This window comes from Esox lucius, chromosome 14 (genome assembly GCF_011004845.1).
Source record: "Esox lucius isolate fEsoLuc1 chromosome 14, fEsoLuc1.pri, whole genome shotgun sequence".
NCBI classification, from domain to species: Eukaryota; Metazoa; Chordata; class Actinopteri; order Esociformes; family Esocidae; genus Esox; species Esox lucius.
In genome coordinates this window covers 3,232,934-3,257,460 of record NC_047582.1, presented here as the reverse complement: position 1 = coordinate 3,257,460, position 24,527 = coordinate 3,232,934, and the positions used below count along the sequence as shown (strand labels likewise).

At 39.8% G+C, this 24,527-nt stretch overlaps 1 protein-coding gene and 1 long non-coding RNA gene across 8 annotated transcripts in view; one reads left to right on the top strand and one right to left on the bottom strand.

Annotated features, from left to right (window-relative positions):
- The first annotated feature begins 353 nt into the window (after positions 1–353).
- Positions 354–1,410, top strand: LOC117595575. Of its 3 annotated transcripts, none has more exons than XR_004576822.1 (4): positions 354–395; positions 479–562; positions 713–931; positions 1,320–1,410. It is a non-coding gene; the product is annotated as an uncharacterized LOC117595575 (long non-coding RNA). The 3 variants fall into 3 exon arrangements; XR_004576821.1 differs by lacking the exon at positions 1,320–1,410 and adding an exon at positions 1,088–1,175; XR_004576820.1 differs by lacking the exon at positions 1,320–1,410 and having other exon boundaries at positions 713–1,044.
- A 16,556-nt stretch (positions 1,411–17,966) lies between these two features.
- znf532 (zinc finger protein 532) overlaps positions 17,967–24,527 on the bottom strand; it is a 44,608-nt gene continuing 38,047 nt past the window's right edge. For 3 of the 5 annotated variants that reach the window (XM_013136993.4, XM_013136992.4, XM_020053643.3), the window contains exons 14-15: positions 18,333–23,600; positions 17,968–18,002 (exon numbers count right to left, since the gene is read on the bottom strand). In XM_013136993.4, the coding sequence (XP_012992447.2) occupies positions 23,103–23,600 (498 nt within the window). In that variant the 3' untranslated portion in view covers positions 17,968–18,002; positions 18,333–23,102. Of the gene's footprint in view, positions 18,003–18,332; positions 23,601–24,527 lie in introns of all 5 variants that reach the window. The other 2 variants (XM_020053642.3, XM_029125148.2) reach the window with 1 other exon arrangement.

Genomic DNA, 24,527 nt, shown 5'->3' with positions numbered 1-24,527 from the left:
TGGGTGAAAAGGCTGGAGGTATGTAATACATTGCGCTAAACTGTTACATTTAAGTCCAATTCATTACATGTATGCAATAACTTCAAACATATTTTTACGTCAATGATTATCAATAGGAGAAAGTCATCGCTCCGTTATTGGCCCTTGGACTCCCCTGGCATCGCATGTACAGCATGAAGTTTTCAGCAATGAAGGTATATTCTAGGCCTATGTCCTAATGTCCAGTTTTTTAACAGTTTTGAAAATAACTGTGCCTTTAGTTTTCCAGAACGAGAACCAAGCCCTGAGGGAGGAGAACCAAGCCCTGAGGGAGGAGAACCAAGCCCTGAGGGAGGAGAACCAAGCCCTGAGGGAGGAGAACCATGCCCTGAGGGAGGGGAGCCATGCACGAGCAGGTGAGAACATGCACTCTTTCTTTAATTTTACTTTTTTGTGTGTAATGTAGGTTCAGAATGACCATATGCCTTTCATTTTGTAGCTTCGGGTGACAGCGGCTCGCTTCAAGAGCAGGTGAAGCTATTTGGGACAACGCTGAAGATGTTTGCTCGCACTGGGCAATCAGGTACAACTTGCAAACAACACCTGTGGTTGTTGATTTAATTCCCACTGGGTCCACATGTACGTGTATTAGACCTAGGTATAAATGTCATTGTTTAGTAATTGAGGGACCAGGACTGACTACTTTATTCTTTTATTCTGGGAACCCCTGTAGGTGCAGATCAGACCCTAGTGCTGCGACGTCTTGGAGAGTTTGGCGATGTTGTGCGTAGCATGGAAAACAAAATGGACATTATGCTGCAACATTTCAGTGCCAATGTGTCTGTTGGAGAGCTATCCCTGCCAGGGGATGTTACTCCCCCTAGACACCCAGGAAGATTTGGTGTTTCTTGACAGCATTTTGAGGGAGGATAAAGAGCTCCAGGAACGATTTGTAAGTGTGTTGCTTTCGTTTATAAGGCCGTAGGGTAATCTAAAAAGTCAAATTAAGTTTGTACACTGTATATTCTACAGTCTAAATCCACAGCCTGTCACATTTTATATTTATGTATGAGAAGCTTGCGAGAAATGTAATTTAACACATTTTCAGCTTCGGTTTTTGGCTATCAAATGTGGGAGGGACCTGAAGACAACAGTGTGGAGAATGCTTCAGAGTATTTTCTCTAATAACCTTGCCGTTAATAAAACCTGGACTGGTATAGGGGATAAAACCTGTTTTAGAGACCTGTTCCTGAAGACCATTGTTCAAAGTAATTTTTTTAAGTAGATGCCCTTATGCCTTATGCCATTCAAATGTAATGACAGATCTGTATTTTCTACAGGGGCCCTCCGAAAGAACCCGGCAACCCAGGATGCCACTGATGAGGCGGTCCAGGTTAACGTTACACGTTACCTGAAAGGAGCATCAGACTGTGAAGGAGGAAAAAGCCGCCCAGCTGAGAAGGACCCACAGCCAACCCCTTAAAACTAGGCTGACTACTGACACCCCAGCATCCCTGTACTGGAACACTTTCTTTATCCTGCAGTCAGTAACATCAAGAAGCCAGAAGTGCCAGACTACACTCACCAAACCTACCCTGTTTTTTTTTTATTAACTTTAGTATTGGCTTATTTCATTCCATCTTAACGATTCTATTATAGTTTGTAAATCCTATTTCATACCTGTTACTTGATATTGCGCATTAACTAGTACCAACATTCTACTTTCATTTCATCACTATGCTTAACTGTTATTCAATTAATAATAGCTTGGAAATACTATTTCGTACCTCTGATACTTGATATTGCACAGTACCTGGTACCAAATATTCTACTTACTCTGTTTTTAACATCAGCATTTTTCATTCCATCACAGTGCTTAACTGTTATTCTATTGTTAAATATAGCTTGTAAATCCTTGTGCCACAGGTCAGCATTGCAGTTATAATGGTCTGTTCTACTACTGTTTTTACCTCTGTATTTTTATATATGTATATCAAGTTTTGTTTATCACAGATACAAGAGACACATCTTAATGCAGCATGGTGTAAATATTGTGCTCCAGGTCAGCAATGCCATTATAATGGAATATTCTACTCTAGAGCTTTACTCAATGGCTTGAAAATGTGATGTTCTACCTCGTTTTATTTGGTATCCTGCACATTCTTTGGTACCAAATATCCTCATTACTTGTTATGTTTACTGGTAATTATTTTCATCCCAGAGCTGACCTCTATATTATTAACAATGATTGTGTTTGTGTTATAATTTGCTTGTATGGCTGTTCTTTTTTTTTTTAACCAACATTTTATTGGAAACCTGCATGTTCTGTGTGTATTTATGTTTATTTTTTTCTGCCTATTATTTATTTCAGTGATCTGACACATCTTGTTTGAATGACAGTTACTGTACTTTGAAATGTGGAATTAAAACACCAAATGGAAATTTGTCTGGTTTGATCAATCATTATTCTCGATAAACTGCATGCTATAAATATTAAATATATATATATAAAAGCGGCAGATCGCTCGAAAACCTTTTGTATAACGGCGGTGGAAAGGCGGTTGGACCACGGGCCGGACGCAGAACACAGGCGGTAGGAGTGCGACTGCCGCTTTTAAAAAGCGTCTGCCGCCGGCGGAAAGCTGGCAAACGTGTTTGCGATTTAGACATTCTGACGCTTCTACTGTCTTTGGAGGACCGCCGACTCATTGCTATCTGGGCGTTGACAGGTAAGGATAGGTTATTTCAGGTAATTAAAACATTCGTAAAGGCGTCTTTTGAAATTGTACAACAGAGATCAACGCAAGATTGTTTTCTACACATTGGTAGAAATGTTTAATAATAGGCAAACGTTGGTTAAAAAAAAATACTATAGTATTTGTTAGTATGGGGTTATGCTGTCACTTCCGGGTGAAGATGTGCTGTATTCTCTTAATGAACAACTCGTGAAATCTGATTTTGTATTGCTGCATTATGGTCCTGTGTTTGTTAAATGTTGAACTGAATAATATCGATATGGTGACAATAGCAAGCGTTTATATGTAAGCAGATGAGTTTATCGTTAATATTAATAATTATATGACGTGTGTCACGGCTGAGCCGCGAAAATTAACGAGAACGGCTACCAGACGTGATATAGCAATATATTTGGTTGCCAAGTGGCTACAAAAATCAGAACTAAATAGTTAAGTTTTATCCTGAATTTGTATCATTGCAGCATGTAGAGTTCTAACACAATTTGAATCTAACGTGAAGAACGATGACATGTAACCAATGACAAAGTTAAGAGGCGTGACTTGCTGGAGGAGCCCCGGCTGCGACGTGAAGACAGTAATTGAACCCCGCAGCATCCGCAAAAGACAGCTGGTGTTTCAAGCCGGGTGTATATCGTTTCTGTTGTAAGTACAAGTTATTTTATTTGAAGTAATTTATTTGAATTGTGATGCAACTTTTTAAGAATTTGTAAATCAATTTTACGATTGCGCAATCCATTCATTTTAGCTGTCTTTCATATTGCCTGTTTAAATCTCCGGTTTAGGTTGAGTGGATTTGAACACCGACCGTGTTTGGTAAACACATTTTTGGATCTCCAAATCTTGGTAAGTAGACTTTTGACATTATTGTTAATCAGCTTTAATTACCTGTATACGCTTGTTAATCCTATTTGTATTTAGTTCAAGTGACCGGCATCTGCGTCAGTTGGACTGGGTGGTCAGACTGTGATCTTACACAACCTGAGCAGATACTTTGTGTAAGTTTAATTATTTACAGACATTTTTAGTCTTGTTCTAAAGTGTTATTAACAATTATGACTATGCATACTGACCCTTGGTACAACATTCTATATTCCAACAGATTGAGGACAGCCGGGTGATGATACAATTACATTACCACGATGGGGTCAGTTACAGACACCCTTCCTTGTGGCTGCACAGCGTGAGGGGATTTTTGTTTTCTTTCAGGCTTGAAAGCTGAAGGTAATACAGCCAACTCTTCAAAACTGCGCTGTATGTAAATGTATGTTTGAGTTAGAATATTTAAATCTGAAAAGTGGATTGTTATTTACACGTTAAACCAGAGAAATGGCGAAAGATAATGCTAACGACAGTCCAGACACGGAACAGCCAACAACCTTTACAAATAATCAATCGACCATACCCCAAAATACAAATGAACCAACCGCTACTTTGTTACACAGCGATGCGCACAATAATCCTCAGATACAAGGCTTGTTAACCGAGCTTAGTAGCCCCCATTTTTCACACGATCTAGTTGACACTCCTTCGAGCTCTCTGATGCAAACTCAGTGCAGTGATGGCGATGTTAGAGTTATACAGCGTAATGCGTTTGACAATGTTGAATTACGACAGTTTATAAATTTACAAAATACTGGTGAAGTTGGTGATTTTGGTACATTCTACACAAGTATTATGGCAGGCTTGGATACTTTGATTGTTAGAGCCTCAGACTTTGTACAAGGGCCCGGTGATCGTCTGCAGATTGAGTTGATTGGTGAATCTCTGATAGATCCCGTACATGTGACCATGAGAGCGGATGAATATAATGAACGCACGTTTGGTAATTTACTTGAAAGTGTTATGCAGAGTAATACGGAGCTTATGATTGATGAATCACTAGAACTGGTGGTACAAATTGTCAAAAACCGTGAGGGTGGTGCCCCACGACGTAAAGCTCAAACATTGTTGATAGATCAGATTATCAATAAAAAAAAGAAGACATTTATATGTGGCTGTGAATAATGATTCTACGTGTTTTTCTGTTTGTTTGATGGGTATGTTGAACCCGCAGTACACATATCCCGAGGCCCTGGTTAGTGGTCGTGAGCTACATAAGGGGGCTGGTTTAGCGTTAGATGAATGTGTGTCATTCACAGATATTGTTCGGTTTGAAGAAATTACAGGGTGTAAAATTGTTGTCTTTCACCGAACACGGGATGGTCACTTTACCAAGTTTCAAAACAGCAAGGAAACCCACCCTAGAACTGTCTTTATGTACTTACATGATAACCATTTCTACGGTATCATGAATCTGAAGGGTTTTCTGGGTGTGTCTTATGTTTGTGACTGGTGCTATACCGGTTTCAACACACGTGGTGATCATGGTTGTAAACATAGCTGTAGTGTCTGTCTTCATAAAGATTGTCATACCCAACCCCGTAACACAAAGCAGTGCCCTGACTGTAAAAGGATATGTTATTCAGATTTTTGTTATAGCCAGCATAAACGTTTGAAGCACCATAAAAGTGTGGATCGTTGGGTTAGCAGGTGTGACCAGAAGAAATACTGTGTCGATTGTGGTCGCTATTACAATGTCAGTATTACCAACTATAAAGCACACCGGTGCATTGCTAACATGTGCCCCAATTGTAATGTGGATCTGGCTTTTGAAATGAATCATCAGTGTTTTATAAAACCCTCCAACCCCGAGGACCCCAGTGAGCGCTACATATTTTATGATTTTGAGACTATTGCCAATCCGGTGAATGGTGTACACACTGCAAATTTTGTGTGTGCAATAAGCTTTGATAACAAGATGTGGTGTTCAGCCGGAGATGGTTGTGTCACTGCTTTTTTTCAAAAGTTTAGGCAACCGAAATATAATGACTACACATTTATAGCACACAACTCTAAAGGTTTCGATGGTTACATCTTGATGCAGTACCTTGCTAACAATGGTATTGGCACGACACTTATTGCTAATGGTAGCAAGCTCATGATTTTTACAGACAGCACATTCAATCAGAGATTCATTGCTTTCTACCTATGAAGCTGTCAGCCTTGCCACGTGCTATGGGTTTTAAGGATTCGAAAAAAGGCTACTTTCCTTACAAATTTAACATCAAGAAGAATGAGAACTATGTTGGCCCCCATCCGGAACCGCATTACTATGGCGTGAATACCATGATGGCTAAAGAAAAAGATGAGTTTTTGCAATGGTATGCACTTGTTTCCGCAGACCCCTTTGTCATGCAGGATGAAATAAAGGCTTACTGCGTGAATGATGTGGTCATCTTGAGAGAGGGTTGTATGCGCTACAGACTCGAGTTCCTGGAGTGTGGTGGTGTTGACCCATTCCGGTCAATTACGATTGCTTCGGCTTGCATGAAAGTCTTTTGCAACAGATTCCTCACCAAGGACACCATTGCATTGGTCCCCTCAGACAACTACAACCGTTGTCAGAAGACATTCTCAAACAGCTCAATACAGTGGCTTGAATATGTGGCCTCCGATAAGAATATATCAATACAGCACGCCCTGAATAGGGGTGAAGTGAAAATCGGTCCCTACTACGTTGATGGTTATGCTGAACGTGATGGTTTTAGCACGGTCTATGAATTTCTAGGTTGTTTCTGGCACGGTCACCCAAAGTGTCATTGTTCAACCAGCATCAATCCAATGACAAAGATTCAGTATGGGTTGATGCACCAGCAATGGTTGACAAAGCTAGAGGCTTTGAAAGAACAACACAACGTACATGTTCAATACATATGGGAGTGTGAGTGGAACCGGCTTAAAAACACATCCGCAGATGTCAAAGCTTTCTTGAAGACCTTTGGTTCTCCAGAGCGCCTTGACCCTCGGGATGCTCTTTTTGGTGGTCGTACTAATGCGATTCATCTGAAGTTTACGGCTCGAGAAGGGGAGACTATTCAGTATAACGATGTCTGTAGTCTTTACCCATTCTGCAACAAGACAAAGACTTATCCGATTGGGCATCCAGACATAATCTTTCGAGATTTCAAACCCCTAGACACTTACTTTGGTATTGTTAAGGCTACAGTGTGTCCACCGAAAGGCCTTTATCACCCCGTTTTACCACACAGGGTTGGCGGTAAGCTGTTCTTTCCATTGTGTAGATTATGTGCAGAGTCTGAAAACCAGGTAACTGATTGTTCACATACTGATTCAGAAAGATCTTTAACCGGTACCTGGGTTTCTATTGAGCTGGTTAAAGCTGTTGAGAAAGGTTATCGCATTGTGGAAATATTTGAAATCTGGGATTTCACCAGGACATCAGATGATCTTTTTGCAGATTACATGAGAACATTCCTGAAGCACAAGCAGGAAGCTAGTGGCTTCCCACCATCTGTGGTTGACGATGAGGCTAAAGACCGGTATATCCGTGAATATCATGAAAAGGAGGGTGTGCAGCTTGACAAGGAAAACATTGTTGTAAACAGTGCTAGGCGATCTTTACCTAAATTGGCAATGAATAGTCTTTGGGGTAAGATGGGTGAGCGGACTAACCTTATGAACACAATGTTAATTACAGATCCGGAGGAGTTTAGCCACTACCTTTTTTCCAGTGAAATAGATGTTGGTTATTTCTCGTTCATCTCAGACACTGTTGCGATGGTACAGTGGCGTTACACAAAACAGACACCAATCAAACCACGTAACGGCAACATATTTATTGCCGCGTTCACAACAGCTTATGCTAGACTCGAGTTGTATTCACTCTTGGAAAAGTTGGATAGACGTGTACTCTACACAGACACTGATTCCGTGATCTTTGTCACACGCCATGGGGATTGGGTCCCCCCACTGGGCCCGTTCTTGGGTGACTTGACCGATGAGTTACCGGATGGTGACAGCATAGCTCAATTTGTTAGTGGTGGGCCAAAGACATATGGTTACAAAACCGTTAAAGGTCTGACCTGTCTCAAAGCAAAAGGCATTACGCTCAACAGCTACAACACAACCATTGTTAATTTGGAGACGCTGACACGACTGGTTGACAACTTTGTACGGGGTGAGGGCGGTGATGATGATCATGTCCTTGCTAATGCAGACACAATTGCTAGAGATAAAAGAACATTCACGTTGAAAAACCGAGTAGTGTCTAAGCGTTTCAGAGTTGTGTACAACAAGCGTGTACTGCTCCCTGATTACAGCACAAGGCCTTATGGGTACTAAACCACAGTCTAGGATGGATAGCGGTTTTGACCCGCGACTACAACACCCGTTCAGCTGTGTCATTAGTGGCCCCAGTAACTCTGGTAAAACATATTTTGTGAAGATGTTGTTGGATAATGCAGAGGTTGTATTCTCCAAAGAAATTCAAAATATCGTCTGGGTTTATTCATGTTGGCAACCGCTGTATGACGAACTGTTGAAAGTAAGGGAGATACATTTCATAGAAGGTCTACCAACATCGCTGTGTGATGACAATCTGCTACCGATTCAGAAAAACAACCTTTTAATTATTGACGATTTAATGAAAAGTGCATCAGAGAGTTTGGAGATGGAGCGAGTTTTCACACAATATTCACACCACCGTAACCTGAGTGCAATTTACCTCGTCCAAAACATGTTTGTTAAAGGCAAATCTAGTAGAACTATTAACTTGAACACAAACTACCTCATCTTGTTTAAAAACCCCCGCGACAATCAGCAGATTAGTATTTTAGGCAGACAGATATACCCCGGTCTTTCTCGATTCTTCATGGAGAGTTTTAAAGATGCAACACATCCGCCTTTTGGTTATTTACTTATTGACTTTAAAGCTACAACACCAGAAGACTACCGTCTGAGAACAGGGTTATTTTCAGGGGATTGGCCTGTCGTGTACGTTCCTAAGAAAGTTTGATCATGTCTAAACGCATTCGTAGAAATTTACCACTTTTGAAAATGATATTTAAGGCACCGGCAAGTCAACGAAAAGTTATTTTAGAATCAGCATCCACCGACCTCATTCTATCACTCTGTGAAATAGCGCTTAATCTAAGGCGCGGTAATATACCCTTAACCGAGTCGCAGCTCCGAAAAGTAAAGAGACAAAAAGCCCAAATTATATACATGTCTAGAAAGAACACTTCAGTTGCACGGAAAAGAAAAACCATCAACCAATCTGGAGGTTTTCTACTGCCGTTACTAAGCGTTGCAGTTCCATTCTTAACCAGTCTAATTGCATCGAGACAGGGTTAAACAACATGGAGCATGCTCAGAAAATGTTTCTGGTGCCACAACATCAGTTGGAAAACTGCGGGTTTCAAAACGACTAGCACCGATGTAAGACAATCTGTTGAGAATGATTTGGACTCATCGATTCGCAATATACTGTTGAAGCCTGATATGGATTTACATGAGAAAGCTAAAAGATACTCTGCCATTTTACAAAGATTTTTGACTGTTGTGCGCCAGGGGGAGCTTGATACAAACACACTGACTTTAAGTCTACCCGGGTCTGAGACAGGGTCTGATGTAGTAAACGTGACTGAGAATAAGCAAACTGTTGACCAAAATGTTGACCTTGTTGATGAAATTTTGGATAATGTGCCTGTGAAGCGTAGAAAGAATGTTGAATATATTCTTAATAGAATGCACAGGTCTAAAGATTTGACTTCATGGAATTCAAATGGTGAATTTGTTTTCAAAGGAGAGATAATCAAGGGCTCGCACCTATTGGATCTTGTTAAAAGTGTGACAGCTACCAATAAAATTGCTGACGATAGAAGACCGTTGGGGTGGGGTGTGTTTTTAGAGGCCATGGCATGTCTCAACATGCCTTTTACAACTATTCCAAATGCGCATGTAAGACGCAAAATCAATTTGTATAAACAAAAGTCTGGTGACACAATGGTTGATTTAGCCACACCACCAGCAACTGGTTTTCAAACAACCAAAGCTTTCTTTGAACCTCATACCACGGACCCCGCAAAATGGCTTCCATTTTAATGTGTTTTTATTTTATTTGTGATACATTGTATGTTTGTTTTATCTTGAATAAATGTTGTATGAAAAATATGTAAACATTGATGTGGTTTTACAAATGTTTTTATTTTTTAATAATAAATTTGACATACACGTGATTGGCTTTTCTATTTCTTCAACAACCATGGCACAAATTAAACGTTTCACAAGATTGAGCATGTTGTATGCAATTAAACATTTGCTTATCACGCTTACTCTGGTACATCTTAGCTACAAACTTTGAGACTAGGGCATCATTTTCTCGTAAATCATCAGCATAAAAAGACATAAAATCTTTATAACTCAAACCTTTTGTCATTAGAAAGAGAGAACAAACAATGCTGTCCACACGTGGTTGAAACCAGGTCCTGTACTTGTTTTGAACTGTATTCCACATTCTCACAGGTTTTCAGAAAGGCCTTGATTGACTTGGGAAAATATGTAAAATCCGGGGGGTTTCCAAAACTGTCATAAAACCTTCCAATGCCATCATCCGTTATGTAAATAGCCAGCCAGTGCTCCCCAGGTTGATTGCTTGGGTGTGTATTAACAATCATCATTGATGCAACATCTCGGACAGGCACCCTAGGTAGTTGGTCACTTGCCAGCACACCATAGAAATGGGTCCTAGATGAAAATTGGTTCACCACACTGGTCAACTCTGCGGTATTCATTTCCACACAGTTCTCCTAATAGTAGTCAACCATGACTTGTCGCCGGTTTGACACTTCGATAATGGAGTCAAAGATTGAATAAACAACTAAATTAATTGTGTGGGGTAGTGGTTGTCTAAACCTCATCTCAAGTCGTACATTCCCTGACTTGATCAAGGATATGTGCTGACCACATTCCTCGTCTGGCGCGCAGTTGAATGCATAAAGGGCATAGCCGTGTAAGAAGTCCGACCTGTCAATAGCCAAGGCTTGGTCCTTTAGGTGTTTTCCTGAAGCTAAGGCCAATTGGTAAAATTCACGAACTGCTGACCCTGTTGTGTAATTTGGTTGGAATGGTTTGCTAGGAAATTGCTGACCATCTACATACATAGCCATAAACTCCAAATTATAATGTTTGAAATTAAATGGATTCTTTGTGTAACTTCCGGTAAAACTGTCATTGTCCACCAATCCGATTACAATACATTTTGGCAGAGGTCCTAAAAATAGGTTTTCCTGGTTACAAACACGACCCCCAGCCAGTAAACTAAATGTCTTCATACACACTCTTTCAATTGGGTACTTGGCATTGGTTGAGAGTAGCGCTTGAGCGTGTCCAAGTTTCACGGCTGGCGAAACAGACACTTTCTTGACAAATAGTGATGCTGATAGTATATGCAAACGATAACGCACATCCCCGACCCCCATAAGGCAGAACTCATCTTTACCGCGCACCATCCTAACCTTTATGTCAACGCCATTTAACATAAGTTTCTCTTGAAAGAAGATATCGCTATGAACAGGGCCGATCATTTCAAATGTTGTGCTATCCGCCGAATAGGCGGCCCTTTTCGTAAGTCCATCGTTCTCGCCTGCAGGGTCCGTAACATCCATGTGACCTGCGGCATCCTTGTAAAACAACCCAGCTGAAAACTGTGTCTTTAATGTATCACATCCATAATTCAGAATGCTCTCTATAACGGCTCTGTAGGGGTATGTGTTGCTACTCTGGCTAATTAAACGATCACCCAAGGAGACGTCCACTTGTGAAAATAGGGTGGCTATTGGATAGTTGATAACCCCAACACGTGCTCCGGCATCAATATTAGTTCCGTCCGGTTTAGTGACTTTTACACGTAGGTACAGCAAAGTATTGTTTAGATCAACGTAGTCTTCGCCATTCCCGGCAATAAAGAACTCCAGAGGGGCTGTGTCTGATATTGCTGATAGGGTCGGTATTTCAATGTATGTATTTTTCTCAATAGATGTCTGTGTGAATGGAACTGTGAATAAATCCAACTCTGTCTTCATACATTCGCCAGACATACGGTGTAGGAGTGCCATCTCTATCTAAAATATATTCTTAATCAGATTTGTTGTGTTCCCTTTGAGTGTCCTCCGGGGTGTATGTCCTCTTTTAACCTTGGCTCTTGTTTTTGTCTCATTCTTGCGTTTTTTACTCTTGGGTAGGCTCCGCCTACCAGGTGGTGTCTTTCTAACACCTCGAGACATAACCATCAATCCAGAACCGTCCTGCTGTTTTGTTTGTCGTGACATAACACTGTTGACAACATCGCCAACTATATTCCTAGCCGCACTCTTCAGATGTGGTTTTGCTATGGAGAACCCGCGCTTCAACAAAGGTATTGCCATCCGGAAAAGCCCTCGGAAAAGGCCCCCTAGACCGGCCCCATACATTGCTGAGCTACCATGATACCCTGGTAAACCGTTACCGGCCTGTGTTGTGTAGTATTCAACATACCTTTGAGGATCATCATAGAGCTTCTGCGGCTGCATCTTAAACTCTAAAAGATTGTTTGATGGGTCTGAAGTGTAATTTTGCAATCACCTTCCCCACTACAAATGAAACCAGCTGGTTTTGATCAGATTTTACTTCAATACAGATCTCATCAAATTGTCTCTTACTAAGAGGTACGTAGTGTGGCTTGTCGTACGTCACTGTGACAACTTCGTTCTTTCTCCCTGTAATATGTACAGTTCGCAGCAGTGGGACATGACTGTCACCAACGCATTGATAATCAATTATATCTGTGTAGATGTATAGGGTGTTAAACCCCGCCAGAATATCTGTGGGGTATGTTCCGTACCATGTGGCAGACCACCGCTCGCCTGGTTTTAACCCCAATATCTGTTCCAGTTTTGCACTAAATTTCAAACTAAACTGGGGCTCACCTTTTAGAAACACTCTATTTTTAAATTCATCGTACCCCACTGATAAACCATGTGTTTTTATATGACTGTTGAGCTCTATCACTAGTTTTAATATGCTGCTGTAATAACCGGTGTCGAGTTCATATTTCCAAGTTTTGTCGTTTTTCAAGTCAAGTACTTCAAATGCGTTTTCGCCCCGTGTAAAAGTTTTCCACGTATGCGGGTATTGGAACTCTATCAAAGATACTTCCCAATCGCCTTTCAAATCTATACCTTTGGCAAATTTAGTGGTATAGCACGAACTCGTGTTGCTTGGATAGACATGTCTCGATGAGTTACTGGGCAGCGTTATGTAGAAGCCACCGTCACCCATGCTGATCGCAGTCAATGTAAATGACGTGATCCTGTAAATCCTGGAGTTTTATCCAGTTTCTAGGTCAACCACTTGTTCCGATGGTATCCAGCTGTTGAATTTCTCAGGCCAACCTAGCCACTTCACAAGACACATTTTCCTCCCTTTCTGTACTTTCTCATTCAAAACTGCTTCCACTTTAAAAGTTTTATCCTTGGCCACGATTATTTTCAGCAATTCCTGTTCATAAAAGGTCCCAACTATCACATCACCATCGTAATCTTTTATTCTATATACAGGAGGTACCCGAGGAATGCATTCTGTTATTGTAAAATATTCATCTGTGTACCCTTTTTCATAGCCTTTTGTAAACGCACCTCTCAGCTTTGAGAGTCTCACAGTATCCCCAACCTGGAACTTGTAGCTTTGATTACCATTTCTCGTTAATGTTGTGCCATACAGGTTCTTGAGAACTAATCTAACATTTTCTTCACAAACGTCAGCAGGCTTCATCTTAATAGACCGATGGTAGCTATGGTTGTACCCACGAACTAAATCTTGAATAACCTCAACATAGCGGTGAGTGTTGGCTGCTGTCAGATACCTCCACATTCGTGATTTAATTGTTTTATTAAACCTCTCAACGATACTCGCTTTGACATCATTTCCTGTAGCAAAATGTTTTATGTTGTACTTCTTCACCAACATTTCAAAATGTGAATTAAAAAACTCCTTCCCCTTGTCCGTTTGGACTTTTTGTGGTGTTCTTCCTTCTTTTAATATGTCTTCAAATGCTCGCTTTACCTCTATAGCGCTTTTATTTCTCAGCACGCGAATCCATGCGTATTTGCTTAATACATCTATGCATGTTAACATAAATTTCATGTTATCGTTTTCCACGCTGTAAGCACTCATGTCAACCAAATCCAGCTGAAATTGTGAATTTATATCATGAACAATAACTCTATTTCTTTTAAAATGTATAGCTACAGGCCTGTGTAGCGTGTATGCATCCTGGGCAAGCAGCCAGTCATCGGCCTCACCATTTTTGAGGATCTCCCCGGTTTTTTCCAAGTATGCTCTTTTCAAACCCTCTCTACCCACATAAGCACCAGGGTTTGCCGGGTCATAGTAAATACTTTTCATAACCTGTTCAGACATCGTAGAGTGTTTGAGCAATAATGAGAATTAATACATGTTTAACAATGTTTTATTTGAGTTTTCGAAATTACACAACCAATATATTCAGAAAAGTTACACGAACATTCAGATTTCTCATAGTCTTTGTTTATATACATGTTAACATGAGAACTGAACCCTGGCCTTAGACAACAGACTCTTTGCTTTCATCACACCATGACCCCGCTGCGTCGCATACAACATCCTCATTAAATTTGTCCATGTACTCATCCCTGTTCTCACTCAGTCTCTGTGTGATGTTCGGCTCCAACTTGAGCTCGTGCAGAAAGTTCTCAGCGGCCTCGTGAACATCAGTCATCGGTGTGTGAAAACCAGATGCGTTCAAAGCCTTGACCAACACATGTTTCAGTCGCGGTGTTAAAACTGTCGCCACAATGTCATCATAATGGGCCTCAAAAAAATACTCAGGCGGTTCGAGACATGAATGTCTTGTCTGGCTCGGGTGGTCCACTTCGCATCCGATGCATGCTTTGTGTAGAATGGCCCCAACAACGTTTTCCAGAATCATACCCATTGTTGCTTTGATGATCTTTAAAATTTTTGGTGCAAGTTGTTTGTCCATTTTGTGATAACTCTTGTTAGCATTTGAAAGGTATGACAGGTTAAGAGGACCTAGTTGATCACCAACCCTGTCAATCCAATGGTAGTTTCTTGTTGGGTATGGCGGTGGAATCGAGCTGTCTGGGTCAGGGGTTCCGTAGAAGGCTTCAGCGTTGTCATCCCAGGCGTCACACAGCCAGTCCTCAGCCTTGGGTTCTTCAATCACCGCTTGGTTGTAATCTTGAGACATGTTTCGTAAAATCTTCCGACTGCTTGAATGTCACCGGCGGTCTGTCGGTTTTTATGCTGTGCTGATGAAGGTGTTGGCTTAAGGCGGGGCTTCGGGGTCTTAGGTCAGTCGATCAGTCCGCAGTCACAAACTAACCCGCTGATATTTTACGGAAATAACTCCAATCTGACAGAGTCATACTCTTTCAGCCCCTCGACAACTTTAAACAGTACATCTACTGTATTATGTGGGGCTTGTTTTGGCCCCAAATAAAACACTTTTCGAAAGGTGGCCCATAAACTGGCATTAAAAACCATTTGATCAGTCACACCAGCCTTAAACACTTGGCCTTCGGGTAATTCATAAAATGCAACCTCTGGTTGCTCTGGGTTGAAGATGTATCCCCCGATCCTACCATCGTCCAATTTCCACTCCTGTGCCACCATATCCGGGTGTAATTGATGGATTCGGGTTAAACTCTGCATCGGTTTCTTCGGGGCTGGCATGTTGATTGCATCTCTGCGGTCCATTAGCAATTTCTTACCAAATCGCTGAGCTGCGTTTAAGCTGTTTGCTTTCACCGGTGTTTCACCCAAAACATTGATAGCAGCACAATCCTCCATGTTATGTAATGTGTAGGTAAGTTCGCTCAGGCAAGACTGAATGACCAACCCCGATGTCGGCGTGGTTTAAATACACATACCCCGCCAGTCAACCCATAAAACATGAAAGGTTAACAAACACCGTTTGTATGCCAGCTGTTGCAACACTTGTCAGAAGATAAAACACCAGGGTTTTATATTTGTCGAACACCATTTGCTGTACACCAAACAACTTACCGCTGACACAACACTTATTTACTGCCTGGGAATTTAACATTCCGGAACCCTAAGCCCCATTTGTTAATCATCAAACATAGCCCACCTGTTATAACACTAGTCTGGTTTGCTCATCAGGCGTTGTAAAACATCAAACACTGACACATCAATGTAATCATAAATCACAAAGTCACCGGACATGCATACGTCACTCCTGAAGTCCCACCCTAACATACGTCATACAGGAAGTCCCACCCTAACATACGTCATACAGGAAGTCCCACCCTAACATACGTCATACCGGAAGTCCCACCCTAACATACGTCATAACGGAAGTCCCACCCATGCAAACCGGATGTCCCGCCCACCTGTCACATCAATATGGAAGTCCCGCCCCCCAGGGCCATAAATCACCATTCTGACACAATATACCCTACACTAACTACTTCTGTGTCTTACCCTCCTCATGGAGGGTGTCAATGAGTGTCTTCTAGACAACTGTCAAGTCAGCAGTTGTCAAGTTAAGCTCCCTGCCACCCATGTTAGCTCCAAAAATGTAAATTCTTTGGCAGTTCTTAAACCTTTAGGACTGCCACTTAATCTATTCTTTCACCAACAAAGACCCAAGATGCTTATAGGAATCCATGTCTTTACCTGTGTTGACATTGGGCCAGCATTTCATTGCCTAGGATATTTTTGAAATAAGCGAAGTGTATTCTGTGGAAAGGACAAACTTTACTCTAGTCAAACATTTACTTTAGTCCAACTGTAAAAAAGACTGTGGGGATGTGCGGACCACCATCTCCACTCGCCATCTATTAACTTCAAGGTCATCTCATGACAGCAGTAAAATATCTGTTGGTTTCCAGTATGTTTAGCTAATATGAAACTTTTTTACTATGTGTGATTGCCAAACAAACCTTGGCCAATACCATGGAGTAGATGGACTGAAATAAAAGCTGAACAGATTGCAACTGTATAATAAATTAACTTAAAATGTTAATTTAAATTTGGTTCATCATCCACATTATAGTTGAAAGGGAAATGAGGTTACATGAAATAACCGCACGACGTGCCAAACTGTAGTGTAGTGATAACTACAGGACAAATCACAGCTCCCCAACAAAAAATAAAAAAACTTAATTGCAATGTATCTGGTTATTCATCCATAATACCCATGCTAGCAATATGTCAAGCTCTATTATCAGATTTGGGATCTGCATACCAATACATTATAACCAAAATTATAAAGGCTCAGCTTGTCCACCTTCCTTACCATACTATGTACTACTGGTGCTTGCCTCCTAGCTAAACTGTTCAACTCTAGTGGAACGTTTTGTAGTAGGCTAGTTACATTTTAACAGCTAAGCAAGTTGAGAAAGTTATTAATGCGTACTGCGGCCACAAAAAAGGATTTTGTGTAGTCTATTTCATGTAGCTTGACATTTATCTCTGCATGGTATACTCTAACATTCACCCTATGAGAAACTAGATTGAACTGGAAAGGAATGAAAATCCACATCAGAAATTGTAAATGTTAGAGACTCGTTGTGGTAGTTGTCAATAAGGAAACTTGACTCTTGCACAGCACTGTTAGTTTGGTTCCAGAAGAAAGACACATCCAATTTCCTCATGTTGAGGGCTGTTATTATTGGGTACCTTTAAGCCTCAATCAAATATGAAAATGAAAGCCTATATTAATCAGTGCGTATTCCACTTTTATAAACCACAACCTAATGTCATATTTGATATGGCGTTTATGTCACACAACATGACATACAGTCTTAGTTGATTTGTAACACATTAATGCAGTGCTTATGAAGTTATCATGAAGCATTTATAAGCTAAACATAATAATGTTTAAGATTACATTAGTAACAGTTGATTATATAATAAATATAACATTTGTTATCAAGAGGTTAATAAATACTTAATGAAGATATTATATATAATAATCTGCAATAAATAGGTATAATACTTTGGAGGCATAGACAAATGCACTTACCATAAACTACTAGTGTCTCCACCTCCTCTTCCATACAGGAATCCGGGACACAGATGCCAACAAAGTACTGGAGCGGGACCTGAATTTAAAAATAAAACATACATTTGGAATAATGTGAAGCAACACATTTATGACAGTATAAGTTAGATGTAGTTACTAATACATTAAAATCACAGTTAATACTGAAATAAGGGTGAATTTCCTAACCTGTTTAAGGAAGACTTGGCAGTACTGTCCTGTAAAAGAGGGTCCTTGGACGGACAGACACTCCTGAAGTGACCCAGGTCTGTTCACATTTCCCCCCTTCACATCACTACTCATCTTTCCAAACGCATCGTACACTGTTCCCCAAATACAACATCTGAGTGACAAATTTGTGTTCACCAAACTACATGTTCTCTTTGTACACTGAGCACAAACAAAAATATTTAGTTGTATTTCTATATATTAATTGAATAGGTTCATAACAGATATCTAATCAATTAAAATCATCCATTTATTAAATCTTTAAAAATGATATGATTAGCCACACTATTAGAGTGACAGGAAGGATGTGACATATTTCAGGTTAAAATCACCCTTTCAATGTCAAACTCCTTTAATGAAGAGTCAAATCTTTCTTAATTCTCAATGTTTAATAGAACAATAAAAATTTAAATACAATAACTTACTTAAAGCAGCATATTCACTGGGCTGATCCTTTTTTAGCTCTGATAGAAAAGTCCTGGTGTCCTGTTTGCATTTCTCAGAGACATTCATGGCAAATAAGGCTCTTGCAGCACATAGTGCTAAAAAGAGGACGGTCCCATACATTGGCAGCATCTTATGGATAGCATCCTTCCTTTATGACTGGGACCTTTAAATAACATTTGGAGTTTCTTGATCACAAAGGAAGATATGACGACTTCTGATCCAGTTATATGCAGCTTGACTAATCAGTGTGGTAAAGGTATGGCTTGACATGTGTATGGCCAATCACATCGCACTTCAAAAACAATTACACATTTTGGACAGGAAATTAGTGTTCATTGTGTAGTGAATGTCAGATGTGACTCATAATGGGGAGGCAGGGTAACCTAGGGGTCAAGAGTGTTAGACCAGTAAATTATAGGTGGGTGGTTCTAATCCCCAAACCGACAAGGTGATAAACTCTGTCCCAGAAAAAGACAGTTAACCCTAATTGCTCCTAGGTTGTTGCTTAAATATATATATATATTTTTTAAAGCATTTGATTGTATTTGGCATAGAGTTCCTTTCTACAAATGTATTGAAAGCTGTGTTGGAGTAAGACAAAAGTGTATAAATCTATGCATACATACAGTATACGTGCAAGAAAACTATCATCTCCTTAAATAATCTGCACTGTTCACAAATGGATTGACAGGTATGAAGTCAATGAGGTGGTAGCTCATTGTCTCATAATTATGTCTCAACATTGAGATGAGATAGAAATAGAGCGGGCAATTTTAATGCATTTCTCTAAGAGGAGCTGATGTCTGATCAGTTGACATCAGGTCACACCTTAGGCAGAGTTCAACATTTATTTTAGACATCAGGAACTGCTTCAACACAAACATTGGACATACTGTATCTAACAAACAAACAAACAGCAGCAAGACACATTCTAATAAAGAGATAAAAGACCAGCAACAGTTTTTCTCATGCACGTGTAGCTCTATGCAAATTGTACATACTTTCATAGTATAAAAGAGTTACTGCTAAAAACATTGTAATTTTAGAAAATACAGACATGGCATGAAAAAAATTAAATAAAGGAAAACTAATAGAAATAAATCCCCTAATTTTTCTGGTTAATTTTCTATTTTTAAAAACAAATCTTCAAATGTAAGGATACTGAAATTAGAACATGTTTTCAAATTCCAGTCTCACAATAGCATTGACATTCTTTAACAAATAGGCAAGTATTTCCCAATTTATTGGTTTGTTTACACACAATGTGCAGAGAAATGCATTGGCACTTTACCTCTGAAGGGTACACTGAGGCTATGTTTACACAGGCAGCCTTATCTGATTTTGTTTCAGTTAATGTCCTTCTGGTCAATCAGATCAGCTCTGAAAAATACTAATGTGACTGGTCAAAAGACTAATTAGTGTAAAAGCCACAAAAATATATCTGCCTGTGTAATCTCAGCCGTAGCGATCAAGAAACCCATAATCATATCTATTAGGCTGTATTTGCACAGCCTACCACAATTCTGATATTTTTCCAATGATTGGTCTTCTGACTAATTACATACATTTTTTTTTTACTTTTTTCACATCTTCTCAGAGCTGATTGGTCAAAAGACAAATAAGTAAAAAAAAATAGGTATAGAAAGTCAGCAAATCTTTGTTGATCTTTTGTTGCCTTAAAGCCTTAAATTAAGACATAAAATTAGACTTTTTCTGGCTTCATTCAGATACATATCTAAGTGATATTTGACAGAAAAAATTTAAACAGTAAAATACCTATCTGGATAAGTGAACAATTCCCCTTCGCATTGCAATTGTGAACTTGCTGTGGTATTACCAACCACATTCCAGATCACAAATCAAGCTAATTAGCTTACATCTATGATCAACTGTAGCAATTGTGTTTAGTTCTGAATAAAAGCAGTTGTTCATCAAGGATTCCACTGCTTAATAGTACAATTCAAAGCAAATAATCCATTATGGGCAGAAAGGTACTTTCAAAAGATCTATAAGATGAAGTTGTGGAAAGGCACAAGTCAGGGGAGGGATATAAAAAGATACCTTGTACCACAGTTAAGAACATTATTAAGAAGTGGAATGCGAATGGCACCACCCATAGATCTGGTCTGGCATAGATCTGGCCTTCCCTCCAAAGTGGATGACCAGACAAGGAGGAGACTGATCAGAGAGGCTACCAAGAAGCCAATGGCAAATGTGAAGGAACTTCAGGCCTTTAAGGCAAAGACTGGTGAATGTGTGCATTTGGCCACTATATCACAAGCACTCCACCACTCTAGCATCTATGGGAGGGTGGCAAGAACAAAATACTCCTCAAAAAAGGCAATATTATGTCTCGATTGATCTTTGCCAAAAAGCACATTGTATATTCCGAGACTTGACTGAGCTTGAACAATTCTGCAAGGAAGAATGGGCAACTAATGCACTGTCCAGGTGTACAAAGTTACTAGACGTATTCAAAGAGACTTATGGCTGTAATTCAAGCAAAAATGGTTCCACTAAGTATTAACTCAGGGCGGTGTTCAATAATCCAAATATTTTACTGTTTTAATTTCAATAAATGTTCAGACTTTCTAAAGAGTATTTTTCACTTGGATATGGTGGGTAGATAAAGTCAGAAAAAGTCTGATTTTATGTTTTCATTTCAGACTGTAAGGCGAACATTTTGAAAGGGAGTGGTGACTTTTTATACGCACTGTATACGTCACCTTGAATAGGGCTGTCTGTGGATATGAAGCAAAGGAAAGTATAATCTAGTTCATTTTGCCAAAAGAAAAGGTGGTTATTAGTAAAGGCTGAAGTCTACATACTGTATTCTGTGTATGTATGCAAAGATGCGCAGTTGTTATCATAACTCACATATAACAAAAACTGAGCTGCCCGAGAAGATGGCAAAAGACAAGACAGGCATACATTCTGAAACTCAAAGGCTGTGTTTACAACAGGAGTTGGAACCATTTCAGGGAAAATAACCCAAAAGTGAAATGAGAACCGGTTAATCATATTTTATATTTCTATTAATTTTTTCAGTCATACAAGATTTGAGTTCTGGTGCTGCAGAACACAAAAAGCTAGAGCTAGTGTTGGTGATGAGCCAACTCAGACTTTTTAACTTTCCCTATACAACTTCATTGTATTTATCTGGCCAGTAGATTTTATATAAAGTAATTATATAACACAGTGAAGTAGTGTTTATACTATCCTAAACTCATAATGCCCATCATATCATGATGCCCAGGGTTTCAAGCCAGTCCTCCTTCATTCTCCACAAGCAAAATGTCAATTACATTTTGCGCCTCTACACTTCGTCTGTCCATCAAGCATGATTGTATTATTATAGAACAACAATAGTAAAATAGCGGTGCTGTGCAGAACTAATCAACTGGAAAATAATTTTGGTTCCAACCCTGGTTCATACTGTTACCCATGAATAGATTTTCATTCAATATATTTCTTCAATATCTATAAAAAAAAGTACGAGTAGAACAATCTGATTAAATGTCCAGACAGGATGCGGATTAAGAATCTAGTTTGTATCATGATTCAAATCCATTTAAGCTACATTTTGACAGACAGCTCAGTGTAGATTTTTTCCTCCAACTAATTTCCCACCAAAATCTTTCTCAGTCATTTTCAGAACTTAACTGACTGATCAACATGGTAATTTGTGAAGAAATGAATTCTGAATTGGGCTGCTTTAGTAAACGCACATGAAGTTTGTATAAACTGGAATCAAAAGAACAGATTCCATACCATTTAATGCTCTTTATATTAGGCCAACAACCAGATAGACAGCTAAATTGGGCTGCCTGTGTAAACAATGCCAATGTGACTTTGTCTTAAAATGGAGAAATGCGTAAAATGGCCTAATAACTTTAGAGAATACAAATTCAGATATTTTATGTCACAACTTGGTTTTTACCAATCAGACCAGACCTGGAAAAGATCTAAAAATGTAAAAAGATCTGATGTTATTAGTCAAAAGAACAATTAGTAATTTCAAAAATCTGAATTTGGCCACCTATCTATGCTCAGCCAAACAGAAACTCCTGGTAAGTCTCTGAACTGATTGTCCCAATAATATGAACAGAATTAGGGGCAAATCCAGTCAACTCTATTATTCTTGAACTGAACTTACATAATTGAAGCAGAAATGGCCCTATCCTGACCACATGATTAAGTAATGCAGAGATAAAGCATTTATAACCTGGTCCCATATCAGTTTGTGGTTTATAGCCAAGAACTTAAAAAACACAAACAGATATGAAAGCAGACTCCATTGACATTTAGCAGCATTTGTGATAAAGAACACTGCCAGTATTTGAGGATTAATCTCCCATATTATAAACATTTATACAGTATCTACCATATTCCCATACTATTCAGAAGACAACACTCTTTTAAAATAAAGATTTTTCTATAAAATATCTATCCAACATCCATAGAAACATCTATTTTGTAAAGTGTACAAAATGTTATCTGAAATACACATAAATCAACTTAAATATATTACATATTTTAAAACACATTAGAAATGTGTGTAAATATACTGTATATATTGTGTATATACTGTACATTTTATTTATGTAGGTGGAGGAAAAGTGTCATTTTTGTACTTTTGATTTCACAATGTTTTGAGGCTAATCTTTTCAGAAGCAACATTCTGTTAGACACAACAGTGATTCAGTAACACAGTATTGTTACAGAATGCCAATTAAGTCTCTCCCTGTCTATTTCTCAGTTGCATTCAGTCTCTTTGACTTTATAAAGGCCATGCCATGTGTTCTCATGTGTGTATTCAAGCTCCCTTCAGTCTCAAACATCTTTCCACACACTTTACACTTAGTCTCAGGCATCCCGTCATCTATTCGGTCCCCCGACCCTGGATCCATCTGGTTCTCATCGGTCGCCGAGGTTCCATTACGTCTGGCCAGTTCCCGAGGCTCCTTCTGTTTGTGGACTATGAAGAGGTGCCGGGCCAAGGAGTGAGGTGAGGTGTAGCAGAGACCACACTCCCTGCACTGGAAGGATGATCCATTGGACTTGTGCTGTGGGATGTGGTCGTGAAATGTGACAAGGTCCTCAGTGGTAAAGCAGCACACGGCACACTTGTGCACTTTAAACACGTGGACCTTAAGCTTCTTCAGGGGTTGGGTGGGTGTTGAGCCCTTAGAGCAGGGAACAGGGGGTCCCTCCTCATCCTGCTGCTTCCGCTTGGGGCTTAGGGCCTGCAGGGGGAGACAGATACATGTTAAATATGTTCCTATAACTTCCACATTGCGGAGAATGCAGACAAAATAATGCAATTCAAGCGTAAACAGTGTGGAACTTTTCACTAGCTGCATAACTTTACTGTTGTGAAAAATGTTGAAGCGAGATTTTATTGAATTTATGAATCTACATTAACAGCAGAGTTTATGTTTAAGTTTATATTTACTCACTGCAGCCACAGGAGCAAAGCTATCGGGGGTGCAGGGGGGTGCAGGAGCTTGCACCCCGGCCCGGCATCACCGCTCTATGCAAATGCACAGGACAGTGTAGCCAGAAATTGAGAGCTCACTCCAGCAGATCTATCTTTATAGTAGAAATGTGATAATGGACTTATCATAACCCACCGTCCCCACGGTTAAATCCACGATGCAAGTTGCTGTAGGGTAAAAAAAACGTGCTTAAGGGAGTGTGGATTACGGGTGGATAGGCCATACTATTCCTCTGAAGTAAACTACATTTTAGGTGCCAGCTCCGACCTCTGTCGTGAAGCGCTTCATCTAAACAACGCTATGTGAACTGTTATGTTACAGCAGCATTTTATTATATTTGAGGTATTAGTTGGTTGCAGGCATCAGGATTTCACTTTATCCATATAGTCTGGAGGTTGCGGATGGCTTTTTTGGAATTATAGGCCTGACCAGCACTCCACTACTGCCTAGGGTGTTCATATGGAGGTGTGATACTAAAATATCACCCACATTATAGGGCCCTATTAACCCATTTAATCCAATCGATCAAAATTGTGACCGTAAAAAACATTTTCTGCTTTAACATTTTACTGATGTATCAATGCATTTCCAGCAATGAGAAAGAAGCTGTCAGATGGGTCAGATATGCACTACAAGGGGGAGACAGGCCATCTGCCAGCCAGGTTGTTGAATGCA